General features: G+C 40.1%; 1 protein-coding gene and 1 long non-coding RNA gene across 3 annotated transcripts; both read left to right on the top strand.

Annotated features, from left to right (window-relative positions):
• The first annotated feature begins 1,034 nt into the window (after positions 1 to 1,034).
• Positions 1,035 to 1,777, top strand: LOC122030172. Of its 2 annotated transcripts, none has more exons than XR_006125332.1 (3): positions 1,035 to 1,269; positions 1,402 to 1,650; positions 1,733 to 1,777. It is a non-coding gene; the product is annotated as an uncharacterized LOC122030172 (long non-coding RNA). The 2 variants fall into 2 exon arrangements; XR_006125331.1 differs by having other exon boundaries at positions 1,730 to 1,777.
• A 6,459-nt stretch (positions 1,778 to 8,236) lies between these two features.
• Positions 8,237 to 10,777, top strand: LOC122029057. The gene is made up of 5 exons (XM_042588015.1): positions 8,237 to 8,250; positions 9,068 to 9,312; positions 9,396 to 9,493; positions 9,644 to 9,698; positions 10,739 to 10,777. Exons 1-5 carry the CDS (start codon positions 8,237 to 8,239, stop codon positions 10,741 to 10,743), a joined length of 417 nt encoding a protein of 138 aa, XP_042443949.1. The 3' UTR covers positions 10,744 to 10,777.
• Positions 10,778 to 19,788: the final 9,011 nt, after the last annotated feature.

The raw sequence follows: 19,788 nt of genomic DNA, 5'->3' as shown, positions 1-19,788 counted from the left end.
TAATGTGGTTACCGATGCACTTAGCTAGAGGTCTAGAGGGACTTTAGCTTGCCACCGAGTTGTGGTCACAGATTTGATTCAGGATTTCTCTGAGTTAGACATTGAGGAGCAGGGACAGACAGAGCAGGGTATTCTTGTTACCATAGTTGCTCAGTCGTTAATCAGGACGAGAATCCGAGAGGCCCAGTTGTTGGGACCTCATAGAGCTCAACGTGAGGCAAAGTGGTCCATACTATCGGACAGAAGATGTTAGAGGCATATGACTGCTAGAAGAGTTACGCTGACCGGAGTGGGAGACTCTTAGAGTTCTCCATTTGTGACCAGGTATTTTTGCGAGTTTCACCCAAGAAAGGGGTGAAGAGATTGACCTCAGAGGTAAGCTAGCTCTGTGATACATTGGACCTTTCTAGATCTTAGAAAGGATTGGAGCAGTAGCTCACTAGTTGGTAGTATCGCCGTCCTTGATTGGCGTGCACGATATATTCCACGTATCCATGCTGATGAGATACGTGCCCGACCCGACGCATGTGCTGACAGATATTCCAGTTCCAGTTCAGCCTGACATAACTTATGAGGAGGTTCCGGTACGGATTCTCGACCGGAAAGAGCGTCAGTTGCGGAACAAGACTATCCGGCTGGTTAAAGTCGGATGGCAGCATCATTCGGATGAGGAAGTTACTTGGGAGCTCGAGGATACGATCCGAGCTCGATACCCCATCTTTTCACTTGTGGTATGTGAGTTTATTTACCGTTCAGCATTTGTTATTATTATCTGTTATTAGTATTTCCTGATGGTAAATAATGAAATTTGGGGACCAAATTTTTATTAGTGGGGGAGAATGTAAAATACCGGAAAATAGGCGAATCTTAATAAAGGAATTTTTCAGAATTTTGGACATTTTTTGGGAATTTTTCGGAGCTCGTACGGACGAGTTGACGGGGATAAGAACGGGGTCCGGAAAAGCCTGTTTAGGTTACCCCGTTTAAATGAGGAAAAGTTGATTTTTCCTTTTCCTTTTAAATTCTTTTTCTCTTTTTCTTATTTCTTATTCTGTTTTCTTTCTCGCCGAAACATCTCCGCGCGCCTCTTCTCTCCCTCACTCCCGAACCCGACGCCAAGAGCCCTAACCGCCGGCTACTCGGCGGTTCTCTCTTCTTCTTCCTCATCCCTTGCCCCTCACGAGGACAGCATCCTCTGCCCTAGCCTTGCCGTGGAGTTCCCAGCGCCGTCGCCGCGACAGTTTTCCCTCTCCTCAGCCGTGGCCTAGGGTTTGTGGCAAATCCCTTTATCTTCTCGTCTTCTCCCTCACCGAACCTGATTTCCCCTCTTCTTCTTTTCTTCTTCTTCTGCCCTAGCGCCGACCAAGTTTATGTTTCACCTCTCTTTATTTCTTCCGGCAGAGCAAGGGCCGACCGACTGTTCTACCTCCTGATCGTCGGCCATCATCACTCGACTGCCATCATTCATCGCCGGAGGTGCTTCTTGTGTTTGTGGTCATTGTGGTCGCAGGATTCTACCGAGCCTCTTCCCCATCGGTTGATTGTTGACGCTGGGCCCTGGTTCTTTTCTCCACTGCCGGCTTCTTCTTCCATTAGCCACCGACAGAGAGGGAACGAGGGGCACTGGTTAGGAGAGGCAGATTTGAGTAGGTATGTGAATATAATTTGGGGATGTTGCATTGAGTTGTTGGCTGATCACAGTGGATTCTGTCACTGTTTATTTCCGCAGCAGTAACTTCTAGTTCCGGTCATTATATCACCAAGGCACGCGTCTCCGATAGTGACTCAACAGTCGGGCATACGCAATTGGGTGAGTTTTGGATTAAGGTAAATGCATGGTTGTGAGTATAATTGTGGATTTCATGGTTGTAGGATTATGTTGAGTTAATCTAATTTGGAATTTCTTAATTCGATTAGGATTTAGTTTAGCTAACTAATGTGTGATAGAAGTTGCTAAACTAAATATTGGTGATACAGGAGCTTGACGCGAGACGTGTTTCTCAATTATTGGATTTGGACCACTTTATTGGAGGCGGGTACTTTGACTTGTGTCTTTTGATATGCATGATAATATGTTTAACATATAACAGTAATTGTGTTACTTGTTTATTTCGGTTGGTCACTACATGATTAGTACATGTTGTTTGTTTATTTATTCTGCACTGCATATTATCTACCTGATCACATATGCCTTAGGTAGTGACCTAACCACATGCTCTGTTATATTCTGGATCTAGGGTTTATTTGATACCCTCTTCGATTTGTGTACCTTCTATTTGATACGTCTTCTTGTGGTACACACTTTGTATCTATTTATATGGATCATGCCATGTTATTCATGAGATTGCCATGTTCAGTATCATGCATCATGATTGCATGCTGTGCGATTGTCGGCTCTACTTTGGTTGAGCTCATCGCCAGTTACATGTACTGCACACATCACCCATGGATTTGTATATCTGGCTGGTGTGTGGCGGTTCTGCTGTTTGGCTCCGTTGGTCAGGTGACTCAGCGTGGCAGCCGGCAGTCAGTTCCGCTCTGTTTGGCTCCGTTGGCATTTAGGGTAGCAGCGTGGTAGCCGGCAGATGGTGGACTTTGTTTGGCTCCGTTGGTCAGGAGACTCAGCGTGGTAGCCGGCAGAGATATCCTCCCCGTCATCGTGTACTGGGATGAGAGCATTGAGCTCCCCATTTATGATTTGGGGTCACAGGACAGGAGTACTCCGACAGCATCCCGTTTACTCTGTCATTGCACAGGAGCATTGATTTCAGAGTATGGGGTTGACATATGCATTTATTGCATTTTTATTTGCTTGTGATTGCTGCACTTATATGCTGCATTTGTTTGGATGCATTGATTAACATGCATACAGGATTATGACTCACTCGGTCTGATGACCTGTTACCTTTATACTTTGATCCGGTCAGTACAGTTATCTTCTGATTTCATTTCAGTTGCATTTATCCTCCTCATATTCAGGAGACTGATTAGTGTTGTCTGTTATTTGTTTTATTATGCATATCAGTTGTACCTGCTGAGTGTTGGACTCACCCCGCCTCCATTGTTGATATTTTCAGGTTGAGGCTGTCCGGAGCAGTTCCAGTCGCTGGCCCCCCATCTGCACGTAGAGCTAGTTCTCTACTAGGTTGTTATTTGCTTTATTTTGGTTTTTCTTCCATCAGACTATGTTTTAGTTTTGTTTTGGATTTTATTTATGGATATTGTACGGATTGTTACCGTTTGATGGATTTTTGGATGGTTTGGTTTTTATTCTACTATATGCCTGCCTAGACGGCAGAAGAGGTGAGTTCGTTGGATTTGAGCTTTACGAATGTAGTGGAGTAGGGTGGATTTCGAGTCAGAGTCCTATTGTTGTTGTTTACTATTATTAACTGCGTGGTTGTGACAGCCAGAGGCTGGATATCTTTATTAACTGCGTGGTGTTTGTCTTTATTTTTTTGTTATCATTCCAGCCGCCTGTGGCTGATGTATATGTGATATGTAGAAAGTTTCATATTGTCCGCCGTACAGGGGAGATGCTGCCGAAATTTCTTCGGACAGAGACTCCTCTGGGGCGTGACAATTTAGTGGTATCAGAGCAGGTATACGATACTTGCTGTGTGTTTTGGATTTTTACGATCTTTGTTTTCGTATTTTGCATAGTTGGTATAACCTGATACCAATTGATATGGTATCAGAGCGCCAAAGTTTGGCGATACTTGTTGGATTTTCGTGTGTTGGATTTTTGAGATTTATCTGATACCAATTTATTTGGTATCAGAGCGGGTTATGATACCTGCTTTCGGTGTTCTGGTGATTTATCGGATACCTGTTTTTGGGTATTCTGGATTTTTGGATTTAGCCCAAGTTTGCGAGTCAAACTGGGTAGTTGTTTGAGTGACATGAATTTTTCCATTACGATTGGGTTTGGATTTCCGTTTCGGATTTATATGGATTTCCGTTGTTGTTCTCGATCGGAAATTTTGAGGTCAATTTGGGGACTGGACAGCGACGGAACATCTCCAGACGGCATATAGGTATGATGTTTAATTTTATAGTTTATGACAGGTATTAGCATTCTTTATTTAGTACCTGTCTGGTTGCTGTAGCACATATTTTTTGTGATGAGTTAGCCATTAAGCATGGTTGACCTTAATAGAGATCAAGGATTATAGTCTCTGGTGATTTTTCACATCATACCATCAGTAGATTTTAGCTTCTGTTACTATTAGTAGGAGATGGAGGCACATACCAGCCTCTGCTATTGTTAGCTGGGTAGTGGATGATACCTACATATTTATGTTGTTTTAGCCAGTGGAGGTTTTATACTCATATCTTTTGGATATTAGGATACCCGATATGATGAAAAATTGTTCATTAGGGGAGTTACCATGTTTGATCATTGTTGAGAATGGTTTGAGGTTGAGGGATATTGTGAGATCAGATATTTTGATGTGTTGATTTCTAATGATTTAAGAGAGTAAATGTTATGTGGTTGTTGATGATCTTTTAGTGGATAACTATTTTGATGATCTTTTATTTGGGTTGTCATTGATGGTGATATAGTGAGTATCATGTATAGTGTTCACAGGTTGATGTTTATAGTTGGTGATCAGATTATAAATTGGAAGCTAGAGAGTTTATGTGCCTATGAGATTTTTGATTTTAATAAATCTGGTTAATTATGGTTAGTTAACAGGATGATAAAATTGATATTTGTTTCATCTGATATTGAACTATGTGGATAAATAATGATTTAATGTTTTGAATGCTAACTTACCCTCATGGAGAGTAGAGACTTATTCATCTGATATTAGTGGGCTGATATTTTTGAGGATAAAAAAAAAATGAGGGTGTCTTGATGATATTGAATTCTAGCTTTTTCTTTTGGGTCGTACACATTTATTCATATGATATTATGTGGATTGACATTCTCTAGTTTGAGATGATGTATTAGTGTTGAATTGACCCATGAACTGATTTAGTTATTTGATAATGTAGTATACCATTTGATCGTAGTTTGATATACCTTAGTTGCTTGTGGAGGATTAAGGTATTCTTGATTAGTTAGTAGATGAATGATTTAGTTTTGTTGGTTGATCAGTAGAGGATTGTCATACTCTATTCTTAGAGGTTTGAACCTTTAGGTTGTTTGTGCTTAGTTATGTATCTAGAGCACATTTGAGTACATGCTTTGTACTGACGTGGAAAGGACGGATTCAGCCGTATATCATTGTCGGCTTGGATAGGTTATAGAGGATCGATGTATCCTATTCCATGAAAACTTTGACCATGGACTGTATATATCTGGTGGGATAATTTAGAGGGTGCATTGGGATATATGACCCCGCTGATGTAAGGAAGTGTAGAGTTAATTGCTTAACACTTATGGGATACACTCGTTACTAGTGTATACTGGGAGAGTACATTTGGATTTATGATGATAAAATTCTTCCCATTTGATATAGTCTTGGTAGGGTATGACATTGACTTGCAATGTTATACCACGGCTGTGTATATTTTTCTTGTCCGATACTAGTTCCTTTGAACTTAGAGCAGGGTTGTTACTGGATGATTAGGCTGCTCCATTTTGAGTTGCTTTTGATTGATGTATTCATGCTTGATACATATGCATGAATTTTGTTTAGATATACCCGTAACCCATGAGTGTTGGTAGCATAAGGTTGGTCTCTTTGATTGAGCTGGTATGCTGATTTTGCATGTCTATATTGCACGTATATGATGATTGTTATGTGTTGTAGGAATCCTGGGTGGACTGTCCATTTGTAAGTAGTATATGTATCCATGTTCTGATATGGTTTGAAGGTTCCTTGTGAATCATAGATATGTAGTTGGGTGTATGTATCTGGAGGTATTATTGAAGATATCTTGTTGATTAAATCCGAGATGTAGTATATGTACATCGGTGGTGTTTTGTTGGAGGCATTTTGTCGATTTAATCTGAGTTGTGATATGTACATATGTGTTTGGTGTGGTATCTGAGGTATCTTTTTGATTATGTTTGATTTTATGAGTGCACCTGGGTTTAGTAGGTTTTATTGGAATTATATGTTGGTTATACTATATGTTATGTGAGTGTTGTTTGAGGTGTATTGTTGATTTTACCTACATTGATTTTGCACACGTGTTCGGTATGTATTGTTGGAGGTATCATACTGAATATACCTGAGTTGTGAGTATGATTGGTGTATAATAATTGGAGGATTTTGTTGATCATACATATGTTGTGTGAGCATGAGTGCTAGGTGTATACATTGGTAGCAGTATGATGATTCTACTTATACTGAATGCAGAATGTGGAGTGACTGCATTATGTCATTTGTTGAATTAACCCATCAACTAATTTTCCTATCAGTGGATGACCCACTAGGATGCTGATAGAGTTGATGATGAATTTGATTAGTTACTAGGTTGTTATATCCTAGGATAACCACAGCGAATTGTGGTAGAGAGATCTTGTACAGTCTCTAGCTGGATAGTTAGGTGCCTTGGGGTACTTAGGTATTGTTTTGTGGTGGAGCGTTGCTCCCACATATCACGGATTGCTGGTAGCGGAGCATTGCTCCTATATTTATTGCAGATACATATTTCAGATTATTTGTGGTGGAGTGTTGCTCCCACATATTGAAGGATTTCTTGTGGTAGAGCGTTGCTCCCACATATGTAGTATTTCCTGTGATGGAGCGTTGCTCTCACCCTGGAGGATCTATTCTTTGGTGATTTATGTTATTGATGATCAGATTTTTCGATTTATTATTGGAGATCTTATGAATAGGAATGTCTGTGATACAGACATTATGTGTATTGGTTTTTGCCATATAGGCTTACAGTGCCTTAGATGTTTTCAGGGACTCGATAATCCTGGTATGTCGAGGATGTTTGGATAGGTGTCCATTATCTTTGTGGACGATGTTGTGGTTTATTACGGATCTGAGGTGAGTCACGTACACTATCTTTGCATAGATCTAGAGATGATTCGACGAGAACATCTATATGTGATTATCAGTAGTGCTGGTTTGGATTGTCTTTTGTTATGATGTTTGGAACACACGGTCACCAGTAGGAGTATACCGTGGTTCCACAGGAGATAGAGGTTGTTACCGTTGGGTGCAGCCGAAGTCAGTGTAGGAGATCCGCAGTCTTTTGTGACTCGCAGGATATTACAGACCTTTCGTCGAGGGTTTCTTCCGCATAGCTATGCTACTTTCACGCGTGACCATGAAAGGCGTGAAGTTTACTCGGACTGAGGATTGCAAGACCAGCTTTTAGGAGCTGAAGCGGAGACTAGTGTCGGCTTCGATTTTTGGTTTTTACCTTCTGGAGAGGACGGATATGTCCTCTACACCAACGCATCTATTCAGGATTTGAGCGCTGTTCTGATGCAGCACGATATGTTAGTCTCTTATGATTCTCGTCGGTTGAAGGAGCATGAGAAGGTCTACCCTGTACATGATCTGTAAATGGCCGCTGTTATTTTTGCCCTGAAGATTTGGCGGCAGTACCTGTATGATATTACATTGAGATTCTCACTGACCATCGGAATCTCAAATATCTGTTCACTCAGAAGGAACTTAATCTTCGACCGAGGAGATAGATGGAGTTCTTGAAGGATTATGATTGTACCATTAGCTATCACCTGGGAAAAGCTAATGTGGTTACCGATGCACTTAGCTAGAGGTCTAGAGGGACTTTAGCTTGCCACCGAGTTGTGGTCACAGATTTGATTCAGGATTTCTCTGAGTTAGACATTGAGGAGCAGGGACAGACAGAGCAGGGTATTCTTGTTACCATAGTTGCTCAGTCGTTAATCAGGACGAGAATCCGAGAGGCCCAGTTGTTGGGACCTCATAGAGCTCAACGTGAGGCAAAGTGGTCCATACTATCGGACAGAAGATGTTAGAGGCATATGACTGCTAGAAGAGTTACGCTGACCGGAGTGGGAGACTCTTAGAGTTCTCCATTTGTGACCAGGTATTTTTGCGAGTTTCACCCAAGAAAGGGGTGAAGAGATTGACCTCAGAGGTAAGCTAGCTCCGTGATACATTGGACCTTTCTAGATCTTAGAAAGGATTGGAGCAATAGCTCACTAGTTGGTAGTATCGCCGTCCTTGGCGGCGTGCACGATATATTCCACGTATCCATGCTGATGAGATACGTGCCCGACCCGACGCATGTGCTGACAGATATTCCAGTTCCAGTTCAGCTGACGCAACTTATGAGGAGGTTCCGGTACGGATTCTCGACCGGAAAGAGCGTCAGTTGCGGAACAAGACTATCCGGCTGGTTAAAGTCGGATGGCAGCATCATTCGGATGAGGAAGTTACTTGGGAGCTCGAGGATACGATCCGAGCTCGATACCCCATCTTTTCACTTGTGGTATGTGAGTTTATTTACCGTTCAGCATTTGTTATTATTATCTGTTATTAGTATTTCCTGATGGTAAATAATGAAATTTGGGGACCAAATTTTTATTAGTGGGGGAGAATGTAAAATACCGGAAAATAGGCGAATCTTAATAAAGGAATTTTTCAGAATTTTGGACATTTTTCGGGAATTTTTCGGAGCTCGTACGGACGAGTTGACGGGGATAAGAACGGGGTCCGGAAAAGCCTGTTTAGGTTACCCCGTTTAAATGAGGAAAAGTTGATTTTTCCTTTTCCTTTTAAATTCTTTTTCTCTTTTTCTTATTTCTTATTCTGTTTTCTTTCTCGCCGAAACATCTCCGCGCGCCTCTTCTCTCCCTCACTCCCGAACCCGACGCCAAGAGCCCTAACCGCCGGCTACTCGGCGGTTCTCTCTTCTTCTTCCTCATCCCTTGCCCCTCACGAGGACAGCATCCTCTGCCCTAGCCTTGCCGTGGAGTTCCCAGCGCCGTCGCCGCGACAGTTTTCCCTCTCCTCAGCCGTGGCCTAGGGTTTGTGGCAAATCCCTTTATCTTCTCGTCTTCTCCCTCACCGAACCTGATTTCCCCTCTTCTTCTTTTCTTCTTCTTCTGCCCTAGCGCCGACCAAGTTTATGTTTCACCTCTCTTTATTTCTTCCGGCAGAGCAAGGGCCGACCGACTGTTCTACCTCCTGATCGTCGGCCATCATCACTCGACTGCCATCATTCATCGCCGGAGGTGCTTCTTGTGTTTGTGGTCATTGTGGTCGCAGGATTCTACCGAGCCTCTTCCCCATCGGTTGATTGTTGACGCTGGGCCCTGGTTCTTTTCTCCACTGCCGGCTTCTTCTTCCATTAGCCACCGACAGAGAGGGAACGAGGGGCACTGGTTAGGAGAGGCAGATTTGAGTAGGTATGTGAATATAATTTGGGGATGTTGCATTGAGTTGTTGGCTGATCACAGTGGATTCTGTCACTGTTTATTTCCGCAGCAGTAACTTCTAGTTCCGGTCATTATATCACCAAGGCACGCGTCTCCGACAGTGACTCAACAGTCGGGCATACGCAATTGGGTGAGTTTTGGATTAAGGTAAATGCATGGTTGTGAGTATAATTGTGGATTTCATGGTTGTAGGATTATGTTGAGTTAATCTAATTTGGAATTTCTTAATTCGATTAGGATTTAGTTTAGCTAACTAATGTGTGATAGAAGTTGCTAAACTAAATATTGGTGATACAGGAGCTTGACGCGAGACGTGTTTCTCAATTATTGGATTTGGACCACTTTATTGGAGGCGGGTACTTTGACTTGTGTCTTTTGATATGCATGATAATATGTTTAACATATAACAGTAATTGTGTTACTTGTTTATTTCGGTTGGTCACTACATGATTAGTACATGTTGTTTGTTTATTTATTCTGCATTGCATATTGTCTACCTGATCACATATGCCTTAGGTAGTGACCTAACCACATGCTCTGTTATATTCTGGATCTAGGGTTTATTTGATACCCTCTTCGATTTGTGTACCTTCTATTTGATACGTCTTCTTGTGGTACACACTTTGTATCTATTTATATGGATCATGCCATGTTATTCATGAGATTGCCATGTTCAGTATCATGCATCATGATTGCATGCTGTGCGATTGTCGGCTCTACTTTGGTTGAGCTCATCGCCAGTTACATGTACTGCACACATCACCCATGGATTTGTATATCTGGCTGGTGTGTGGCGGTTCTGCTGTTTGGCTCCGTTGGTCAGGTGACTCAGCGTGGTAGCCGGCAGTCAGTTCCGCTCTGTTTGGCTCCGTTGGCATTTAGGGTAGCAGCGTGGTAGCCGGCAGATGGTGGACTTTGTTTGGCTCCGTTGGTCAGGAGACTCAGCGTGGTAGAGATATCCTCCCGTCATCGTGTACCGGGAGATGAGAGCATTGAGCTCCCCCATTTATGATTTGGGGTCACAGGACAGGAGTACTCCGACAGCATTCCGTTTACTCTGTCATTGCACAGGAGCATTGATTTCAGAGTATGGGGTTGACATATGCATTTATTGCATTTTTATTTGCTTGTGATTGCTGCACTTATATGCTGCATTTGTTTGGATGCATTGATTGACATGCATACAGGATTATGACTCACTCGGTCTGACGACCTGTTACCTTTATACTTTGATCCGGTCAGTACAGTTATCTTCTGATTTCATTTCAGTTGCATTTATCCTCCTCATATTCAGGAATGATTAGTGTTGTCTGTTATTTGTTTTATTATGCATATCAGTTGTACCTGCTGAGTGTTGGACTCACCCCGCCTCCATTGTTGATATATTTTCAGGTTGAGGCTGTCCGGAGCAGTTCCAGTCGCTGGCCCCCCATCTGCACGTAGAGCTAGTTCTCTACTAGGTTGTTATTTGCTTTATTTTGGTTTTTCTTCCATCAGACTATGTTTTAGTTTTGTTTTGGATTTTATTTATGGATATTGTACGGATTGTTACCGTTTGATGGATTTTTGGATGGTTTGGTTTTTATTCTACTATATGCCTGCCTAGACGGCAGAAGAGGTGAGTTCGTTGGATTTGAGCTTTACGAATGTAGTGGAGTAGGGTGGATTTCGAGTCAGAGTCCTATTGTTGTTGTTTACTATTATTAACTGCGTGGTTGTGACAGCCAGAGGCTGGATATCTTTATTAACTGCGTGGTGTTTGTCTTTATTTTTTTGTTATCATTCCAGCCGCCTGTGGCTGATGTATATGTGATATGTAGAAAGTTTCATATTGTCCGCCGTACAGGGGAGATGCTGTCGAAATTTCTTCGGACAGAGACTCCTCTGGGGCGTGACAATTTAGTGGTATCAGAGCAGGTATACGATACTTGCTGTGTGTTTTGGATTTTTACGATCTTTGTTTTCGTATTTTGCATAGTTGGTATAACCTGATACCAATTGATATGGTATCAGAGCGCCAAAGTTTGGCGATACTTGTTGGATTTTCGTGTGTTGGATTTTTGAGATTTATCTGATACCAATTTATTTGGTATCAGAGCGGGTTATGATACCTGCTTTCGGTGTTCTGGTGATTTATCGGATACCTGTTTTTGGGTATTCTGGATTTTTGGATTAGCCCAAGTTTGCGAGTCAAACTGGGTAGTTGTTTGAGTGACATGGATTTTTCCATTACGATTGGGTTTGGATTTCCGTTTCGGATTTATATGGATTTCCGTTGTTGTTCTCGATCGGAAATTTTGAGGTCAATTTGGGGACTGGACAGCGACGGAACATCTCCAGACGGCATATAGGTATGATGTTTAATTTTATAGTTTATGACAGGTATTAGCATTCTTTATTTAGTACCTGTCTGGTTGCTGTAGCACATATTTTTTGTGATGAGTTAGCCATTAAGCATGGTTGACCTTAATAGAGATCAAGGATTATAGTCTCTGGTGATTTTTCACATCATACCATCAGTAGATTTTAGCTTCTGTTACTATTAGTAGGAGATGGAGGCACATACCACCTCTGCTATTGTTAATGGGTAGTGGATGATACCTACATATTTATGTTGTTTTAGCCAGTGGAGGTTTTATACTCATATCTTTTGGATATTAGGATACCCGATATGATGAAAAATTGTTCATTAGGGGAGTTACCATGTTTGATCATTGTTGAGAATGGTTTGAGGTTGAGGGATATTGTGAGATAAGATATTTTGATGTGTTGATTTCTAATGATTTAAGAGAGTAAATGTTATGTGGTTGTTGATGATCTTTTAGTGGATAACTATTTTGATGATCTTTTATTTGGGTTGTCATTGATGGTGATATAGTGAGTATCATGTATAGTGTTCACAGGTTGATGTTTATAGTTGGTGATCAGATTATAAATTGGAAGCTAGAGAGTTTATGTGCCTATGAGATTTTTGATTTTAATAAATCTGGTTAATTATGGTTAGTTAACAGGATGATAAAATTGATATTTGTTTCATCTGATATTGAACTATGTGGATAAATAATGATTTAATGTTTTGAATGCTAACTTACCCTCATGGAGAGTAGAGACTTATTCATCTGATATTAGTGGGCTGATATTTTTGAGGATAAAAAAAAATGAGGGTGTCTTGATGATATTGAATTCTAGCTTTTTCTTTTGGGTCGTACACATTTATTCATATGATATTATGTGGATTGACATTCTCTAGTTTGAGATGATGTATTAGTGTTGAATTGACCCATGAACTGATTTAGTTATTTGATAATGTAGTATACCATTTGATCGTAGTTTGATATACCTTAGTTGCTTGTGGAGGATTAAGGTATTCTTGATTAGTTAGTAGATGAATGATTTAGTTTTGTTGGTTGATCAGTAGAGGATTGTCATACTCTATTCTTAGAGGTTTGAACCTTTAGGTTGTTTGTGCTTAGTTATGTATCTAGAGCACATTTGAGTACATGCTTTGTACTGACGTGGAAAGGACGGATTCAGCCGTATATCATTGTCGGCTTGGATAGGTTATAGAGGATCGATGTATCCTATTCCATGAAAACTTTGACCATGGACTGTATATATCTGGTGGGATAATTTAGAGGGTGCATTGGGATATATGACCCCGCTGATGTAAGGAAGTGTAGAGTTAATTGCTTAACACTTATGGGATACACTCGTTACTAGTGTATACTGGGAGAGTACATTTGGATTTATGATGATAAAATTCTTCCCATTTGATATAGTCTTGGTAGGGTATGACATTGACTTGCAATGTTATACCACGGCTGTGTATATTTTTCTTGTCCGATACTAGTTCCTTTGAACTTAGAGCAGGGTTGTTACTGGATGATTAGGCTGCTCCATTTTGAGTTGCTTTTGATTGATGTATTCATGCTTGATACATATGCATGAATTTTGTTTAGATATACCCGTAACCCATGAGTGTTGGTAGCATAAGGTTGGTCTCTTTGATTGAGCTGGTATGCTGATTTTGCATGTCTATATTGCACGTATATGATGATTGTTATGTGTTGTAGGAATCCTGGGTGGACTGTCCATTTGTAAGTAGTATATGTATCCATGTTCTGATATGGTTTGAAGGTTCCTTGTGAATCATAGATATGTAGTTGGGTGTATGTATCTGGAGGTATTATTGAAGATATCTTGTTGATTAAATCCGAGATGTAGTATATGTACATCGGTGGTGTTTTGTTGGAGGCATTTTGTCGATTTAATCTGAGTTGTGATATGTACATATGTGTTTGGTGTGGTATCTGAGGTATCTTTTTGATTATGTTTGATTTTATGAGTGCACCTGGGTTTAGTAGGTTTTATTGGAATTATATGTTGGTTATACTATATGTTATGTGAGTGTTGTTTGAGGTGTATTGTTGATTTTACCTACATTGATTTTGCACACGTGTTCGGTATGTATTGTTGGAGGTATCATACTGAATATACCTGAGTTGTGAGTATGATTGGTGTATAATAATTGGAGGATTTTGTTGATCATACATATGTTGTGTGAGCATGAGTGCTAGGTGTATACATTGGTAGCAGTATGATGATTCTACTTATACTGAATGCAGAATGTGGAGTGACTGCATTATGTCATTTGTTGAATTAACCCATCAACTAATTTTCCTATCAGTGGATGACCCACTAGGATGCTGATAGAGTTGATGATGAATTTGATTAGTTACTAGGTTGTTATATCCTAGGATAACCACAGCGAATTGTGGTAGAGAGATCTTGTACAGTCTCTAGCTGGATAGTTAGGTGCCTTGGGGTACTTAGGTATTGTTTTGTGGTGGAGCGTTGCTCCCACATATCACGGATTGCTGGTAGCGGAGCATTGCTCCTATATTTATTGCAGATACATATTTCAGATTATTTGTGGTGGAGTGTTGCTCCCACATATTGAGGATTTCTTGTGGTAGAGCGTTGCTCCCACATATGTAGTATTTCCTGTGATGGAGCGTTGCTCTCACCCTGGAGGATCTATTCTTTGGTGATTTATGTTATTGATGATCAGATTTTTCGATTTATTATTGGAGATCTTATGAATAGGAATGTCTGTGATACAGACATTATGTGTATTGGTTTTTGCCATATAGGCTTACAGTGCCTTAGATGTTTTCAGGGACTCGATAATCCTGGTATGTCGAGGATGTTTGGATAGGTGTCCATTATCTTTGTGGACGATGTTGTGGTTTATTACGGATCCGAGGTGAGTCACGTACACTATCTTTGCATAGATCTAGAGATGATTCGACGAGAACATCTATATGTGATTATCAGTAGTGCTGGTTTGGATTGTCTTTTGTTATGATGTTTGGAACACACGGTCACCAGTAGGAGTATACCGTGGTTCCACAGGAGATAGAGGTTGTTACCGTTGGGAGCAGCCGAAGTCAGTGTAGGAGATCCGCAGTCTTTTGTGACTCGCAGGATATTACAGACCTTTCGTCGAGGGTTTCTTCCGCATAGCTATGCTACTTTCACGCGTGACCATGAAAGGCGTGAAGTTTACTCGGACTCAGGATTGCAAGACCAGCTTTTAGGAGCTGAAGCGGAGACTAGTGTCGGCTTCGATTTTTGGTTTTTACCTTCTGGAGAGGACGGATATGTCCTCTACACCAACGCATCTATTCAGGATTTGAGCGCTGTTCTGATGCAGCACGATATGTTAGTCTCTTATGATTCTCGTCGGTTGAAGGAGCATGAGAAGGTCTACCCTGTACATGACTATGACTCAGAGAAGGAACATGGTTTTTACCCTGTACATAAAATCCCTAAAACTAAATTAGGGTAGAACCCTTATCAACACAATCACCACCTACCTAATTAAAACTAGCGGTCAATTAGGGTTAGTTACATAATCCCTAATCACCAATAGATTAGAAATCTAAACTTAGATTAAATCTAATAGTTAATTAGAGTTAATCGTCTTAACCCTAATTATTCTATTAGATTAATCTAAGTAATTAAATCTAATCACACTCAACATAACCCTAATTCAATTCTAGAATAATTTACCTACAACATGAAACAATTACCCTACGCGTACCTCAAACTCAGTCACTGTTGATTGCTGGAACCAGAACACTCCACAGATCAGATCCTCACTACTGAATTAGGTGCCTACCGAAACCAAAGACACCACAGCAAGAACCAAAACAGCTCCTCACCCTGCTGAATCAAAAAACCCACAGCAACCTCTGCTAGAGTTCTTCCCCAATTCAACCGAAACCTTAATCACAGCAAGGAAGGAAACATCCCAGAACTGATCTGTGGGTTACAGCAAGTAATTGGATCTGATCTCTCCTTCCTAGTTCAAAACCGAAAGAAGATATCATAATTCCAGCAAGGATCAAACCAGAAACAAGCCATAACCTCCAAGATCGGCAACCAGAGAGGGAAAAGAAGGAATCAGTTGCTTACCCTCGAAACCCTAGGGCATCTTCAAACCGGCGATCGGATCTGGCTCGATTCCAGTAGCATCGGATCAGGGGAGAAAGAATCGACAGGCACAACCGATCAGGGGCAGAAAGAACCACGATGAAGGAGACTGGAGAAGGGAAAGGGGAGGTCTACCGGTGAAGAGGATGCAAGATCCGGCTCCTTGCCGTGCCCTAGCCACCGAGGGGTCGTCGGATCGTTCGCGAGAGAGAAGGTCTGCGGCTGGATTGAAGATCAATAGATGCCAATGCCGGCGGGGGAAAGATCGCCGGAGTTGGAAACCCTAATCCCGTGGCATCGCTCGTCCGTGAGATAGAGCACAGAGGAGGAAGGGAGATCGGGGAAGGAAGGAGAGGAAGGCTCGGGTGATCGGCGTCGGGTTTTGGGGGAAACGACGCTTGGGAAGGGAATAAAAGAAAAAGGAAAAAAACAATTTATATAATAAGCATTTCCTCACTTAAATAGGTATCCCAAACAGGCTTTATCCGCGCCCGAAATTGATCCCCTCAAAACCCATCATACGAGCTCCGAAAAATTCCCAGAAAATTTCTAAAAATTCCGAAAAAATCTATAAGGCTATTTCTGAAATAACCCTATTTATTTAAATTTTCCAAGTTCTCACATCGGGTCTAGTTAGGGATGCGCGCATAGCAAGTACAGTTGTCGGGCCCAAGAAGAAAGTTGATTATTATTTTGAAGTATTAAAGTATAAGTTTTCAAACAAAGAAATAAGATTCAGAAGGTGTTTAAAATCCATCAAGTTTAGTTTTCATTTATGCTCGCATGTTTGTTTAGATTTGCTTACATGTTTAGTATTTCAGTATGCTATGTTTTATTTGCTATTAGATGAGCATTCAGTTTCTAGATTTCTTTCAGCTTACATGCATACTCGAGTTTTGTAAGTTAGATAGCGCTTACTAAGCAATTTTGCTTATAGATGCATTTCCTCTTACTGCAGATAAAGTAAAGGAAAAGCTATAGTAAAGGAAGGCGACAAGGAGGTGCAGATGGATGTGTGATGCCTGGACTATAGAAGCCTTGGGATTTAGCATGAGAATTTATTAACAAAGAGTTGAGTAGAATGTATTAGATGAGTCATTTAGTCTTTCGCTGCTAGTTAATTGTATGTTTTGAGTTTTTTTAGAGTTTATGTATTGATCTTTACATGTGAACAACTCTAATTAAGTAAAGTTAGTAATCCAGTAACGCTCCGCTCTCACAGTCTAGTAGTGAGGAGGGTGGGGTGTTACGGTTGGTATCAGAGCAGTTCCTATTCTCCAACATCACATATCAGCACCAACCTTGCCGTCTTCAAGTAAGAAAGTATTTAATTTTTAGTATGCTTTTCTTTATTCTTTACAATAAAGAGAAATCCTTAGAAGTATTAGATTATATGTACAGAATAGGGAGATGTTTAGAGGTGCTTATAAAGTTAAGAATTCTGCTTAGTTTCTTTTACAAAACAAGATGTGTTCTGGGATTGTGGTATGATCCTAGGACCTAAGCCCAGTGAGCGCGTCAGAATCAAACAAGATATGTTCTGGGATGGTGGTATGATCTGGGGACCTAAGCCCAGTGAGCGCGCCAGAATCAAACAAGATATGTTTTGGGATGGTGGTATGATCCGGGGACCTAAGCCCGGTGAGCGCGCCAGAATAAAGGGGAACTCCGGTTCTAAGTTCGGACCCCAACCAACCTAGTGCTAGGGTAGTTGTCTGATCAACAACTTATGTTACGGTACTACTAAGTGCAACTAGGCCACCACAATAGTATGTTTATAAGTATGCATGCATGTATGTTCAAGTCATGTTATATTTATATTTACATTTATGTTTAGGTCCACGTTATGTTCATGTTATGTTCTTGCCTATGCATATGGACGCGCTTGTGATCAAGTCTATCATTATGTTTAGTTCATCTACCATGCTTATGTTTATATTGTCATGCTTATGTCACTGCTTATGCTTATGTTCATTGAAAGTAGGTTAGGAGGTCCTAAGATACCTTTGATGTGGTTTTCCTTAGTACATTAGATTATGGACGCTAACTAATGCATGTACAAGGTAGAGAACATGCTATAGAATTATTCTAAGTTCGAGGACGAACTTTTTATAAGGTATGAGAGATTGTAACATCCAAATTTTCCACATTAGGAGTTCTAAAAGTTCTTAAAAATATTTATAAATATTTTAGAAATATTCTAGAGATTTTTAGAAATTTTTAGAGTATTTTTATGTAATTTTTGGAGGTCGTTTGGTATTTTTACTAAACGAAGGAAGTTTTCACAAAAAAATGTCCAATCCGAGAATTGAACCCACGACCTTTGACTCGGTCAAAACCCAGCTGACCAGGTGGGTAATGGATTTTTCTGTTTTGAAAATGTAGCGAATTTATTTAAGATAGTCAACAGAATATTGGATTATAAAAGGGATAAGTTGATCTTGGATTTGTCTGTTTAGAAAAGGTAGCGAATTTATTTAAGATAGTTAACAGAATATTATAAAAGGGATAAGTTGATGTTGGATTTGTCTGTTTAGAAAAGGTAGTGAATTTATTTAAGATAGTTAGCAGAATATTGGATTATAAAAGGGATAAGTTGATTTGTCTGTTTAGAAAAGGTAGCGAATTTATTTAAGGAGTTAATAGAAATATTAAGTTATAAATAGGGATAAGTTGATGCTCTGTTTTCCCGTGACTTAAACCATTCTCTCCTTCTCTTCTGCGTACGATGGTGGAGCTCGGGCAGAAAACGAAAGGGAGTTAGGGCATCATCTCCGGCGGTCGGCCAAGGTCCTAGAAGCCCTTTTTGTTCGGTTGTGAGTCCAAGAATCAAGGTAAGTGCTTCTCACCTGCAGTAGGAGTAGTTTCGAACCTTTGTTCTTCTTGAATTCGAAGCATAAGAAGCGCTTATAGTGCAGATTTTTAATTAAGTCGATAGTGCAGATTTTAATTATGCTTATAATGTAGATTTTTATGTAAAGCTTATATTGCAGATTTTAATTAAGCACTTATAGTGCATATTTTTAATTAAGCCTATAGTGCAGATTTTAAGTTAGCTTATAATGCAGATTTTTAAGTAGAGCTTATATTGCAGATTTTAATTAAGCGCTTATAGTGCAGATTTTTAATTATGCCTATAGTACAGATTTTAATTAAGATTATAATGCAGATTTTTATGTAGAGCTTATATTGCAGATTGTAATTAAGCGCTTATAGTACAGATTTTTAATTAAGCCTATAGTATAGATTTTAATTAAGCTTATATTGCAGATTTTTATGTAGGCTTATAGTGCAGATTTTAATTAAACTTATAGTGCAGATTTTATGTTTGCATAGTATGCAGAAATAGTGTAGCATAGAATGCAGAATCTTGATTAGAATAGTATGCAGAATTTTGATTAGCATAGTATGCAGATTTTTGTTTATGCAATTCAAAGTTAGAATTTGTTTAAACATTTCAGTTTTTAAAGAAGTATTCTTTTATTAGAGGTATTAACAAGTATAAGAAAGATAAAGAAAAGAAAGAAAAAGGCCAAGGCCTTAAGTAGATTCCAAAGTCAAGAGTTTAGGGATTTTGGCACACAAGGTGCTCGTTAAAATGCCGAGGCATTATATATTAGAAGTATTAAAAGATAACAAGTATTTTACTTTTATCAGTGGCACTGTACTGGACTCTCAGTTGTCCTTGGGTTGGGCTCCCATAGTCGTCCCTAGGTTTAGATAACCTAGTATGCAGGACTCTCAGTTGTCCTTGGGCTGGGCTCCCATAGTCGTCCCTAGGTTTAGATAATCTAGTAAACCCTATTAGATTCGGGACTAGCTATCTCGGGTCTAGTTAGGGATGCGCGCATAGCAAGTACAGTTGCCGGACCCAAGAAGAAAGTTGATTATTATTTTGAAGTATTAAAGTATAAGTTTTCAAACAAAAGAAATAAGATTCAGAA

This window comes from Zingiber officinale, chromosome 10B, assembly GCF_018446385.1.
Source record: "Zingiber officinale cultivar Zhangliang chromosome 10B, Zo_v1.1, whole genome shotgun sequence".
Taxonomy (NCBI): Eukaryota; Viridiplantae; Streptophyta; class Magnoliopsida; order Zingiberales; family Zingiberaceae; genus Zingiber; species Zingiber officinale.
This window is presented reverse-complemented; position numbering and strand designations above follow the sequence as displayed.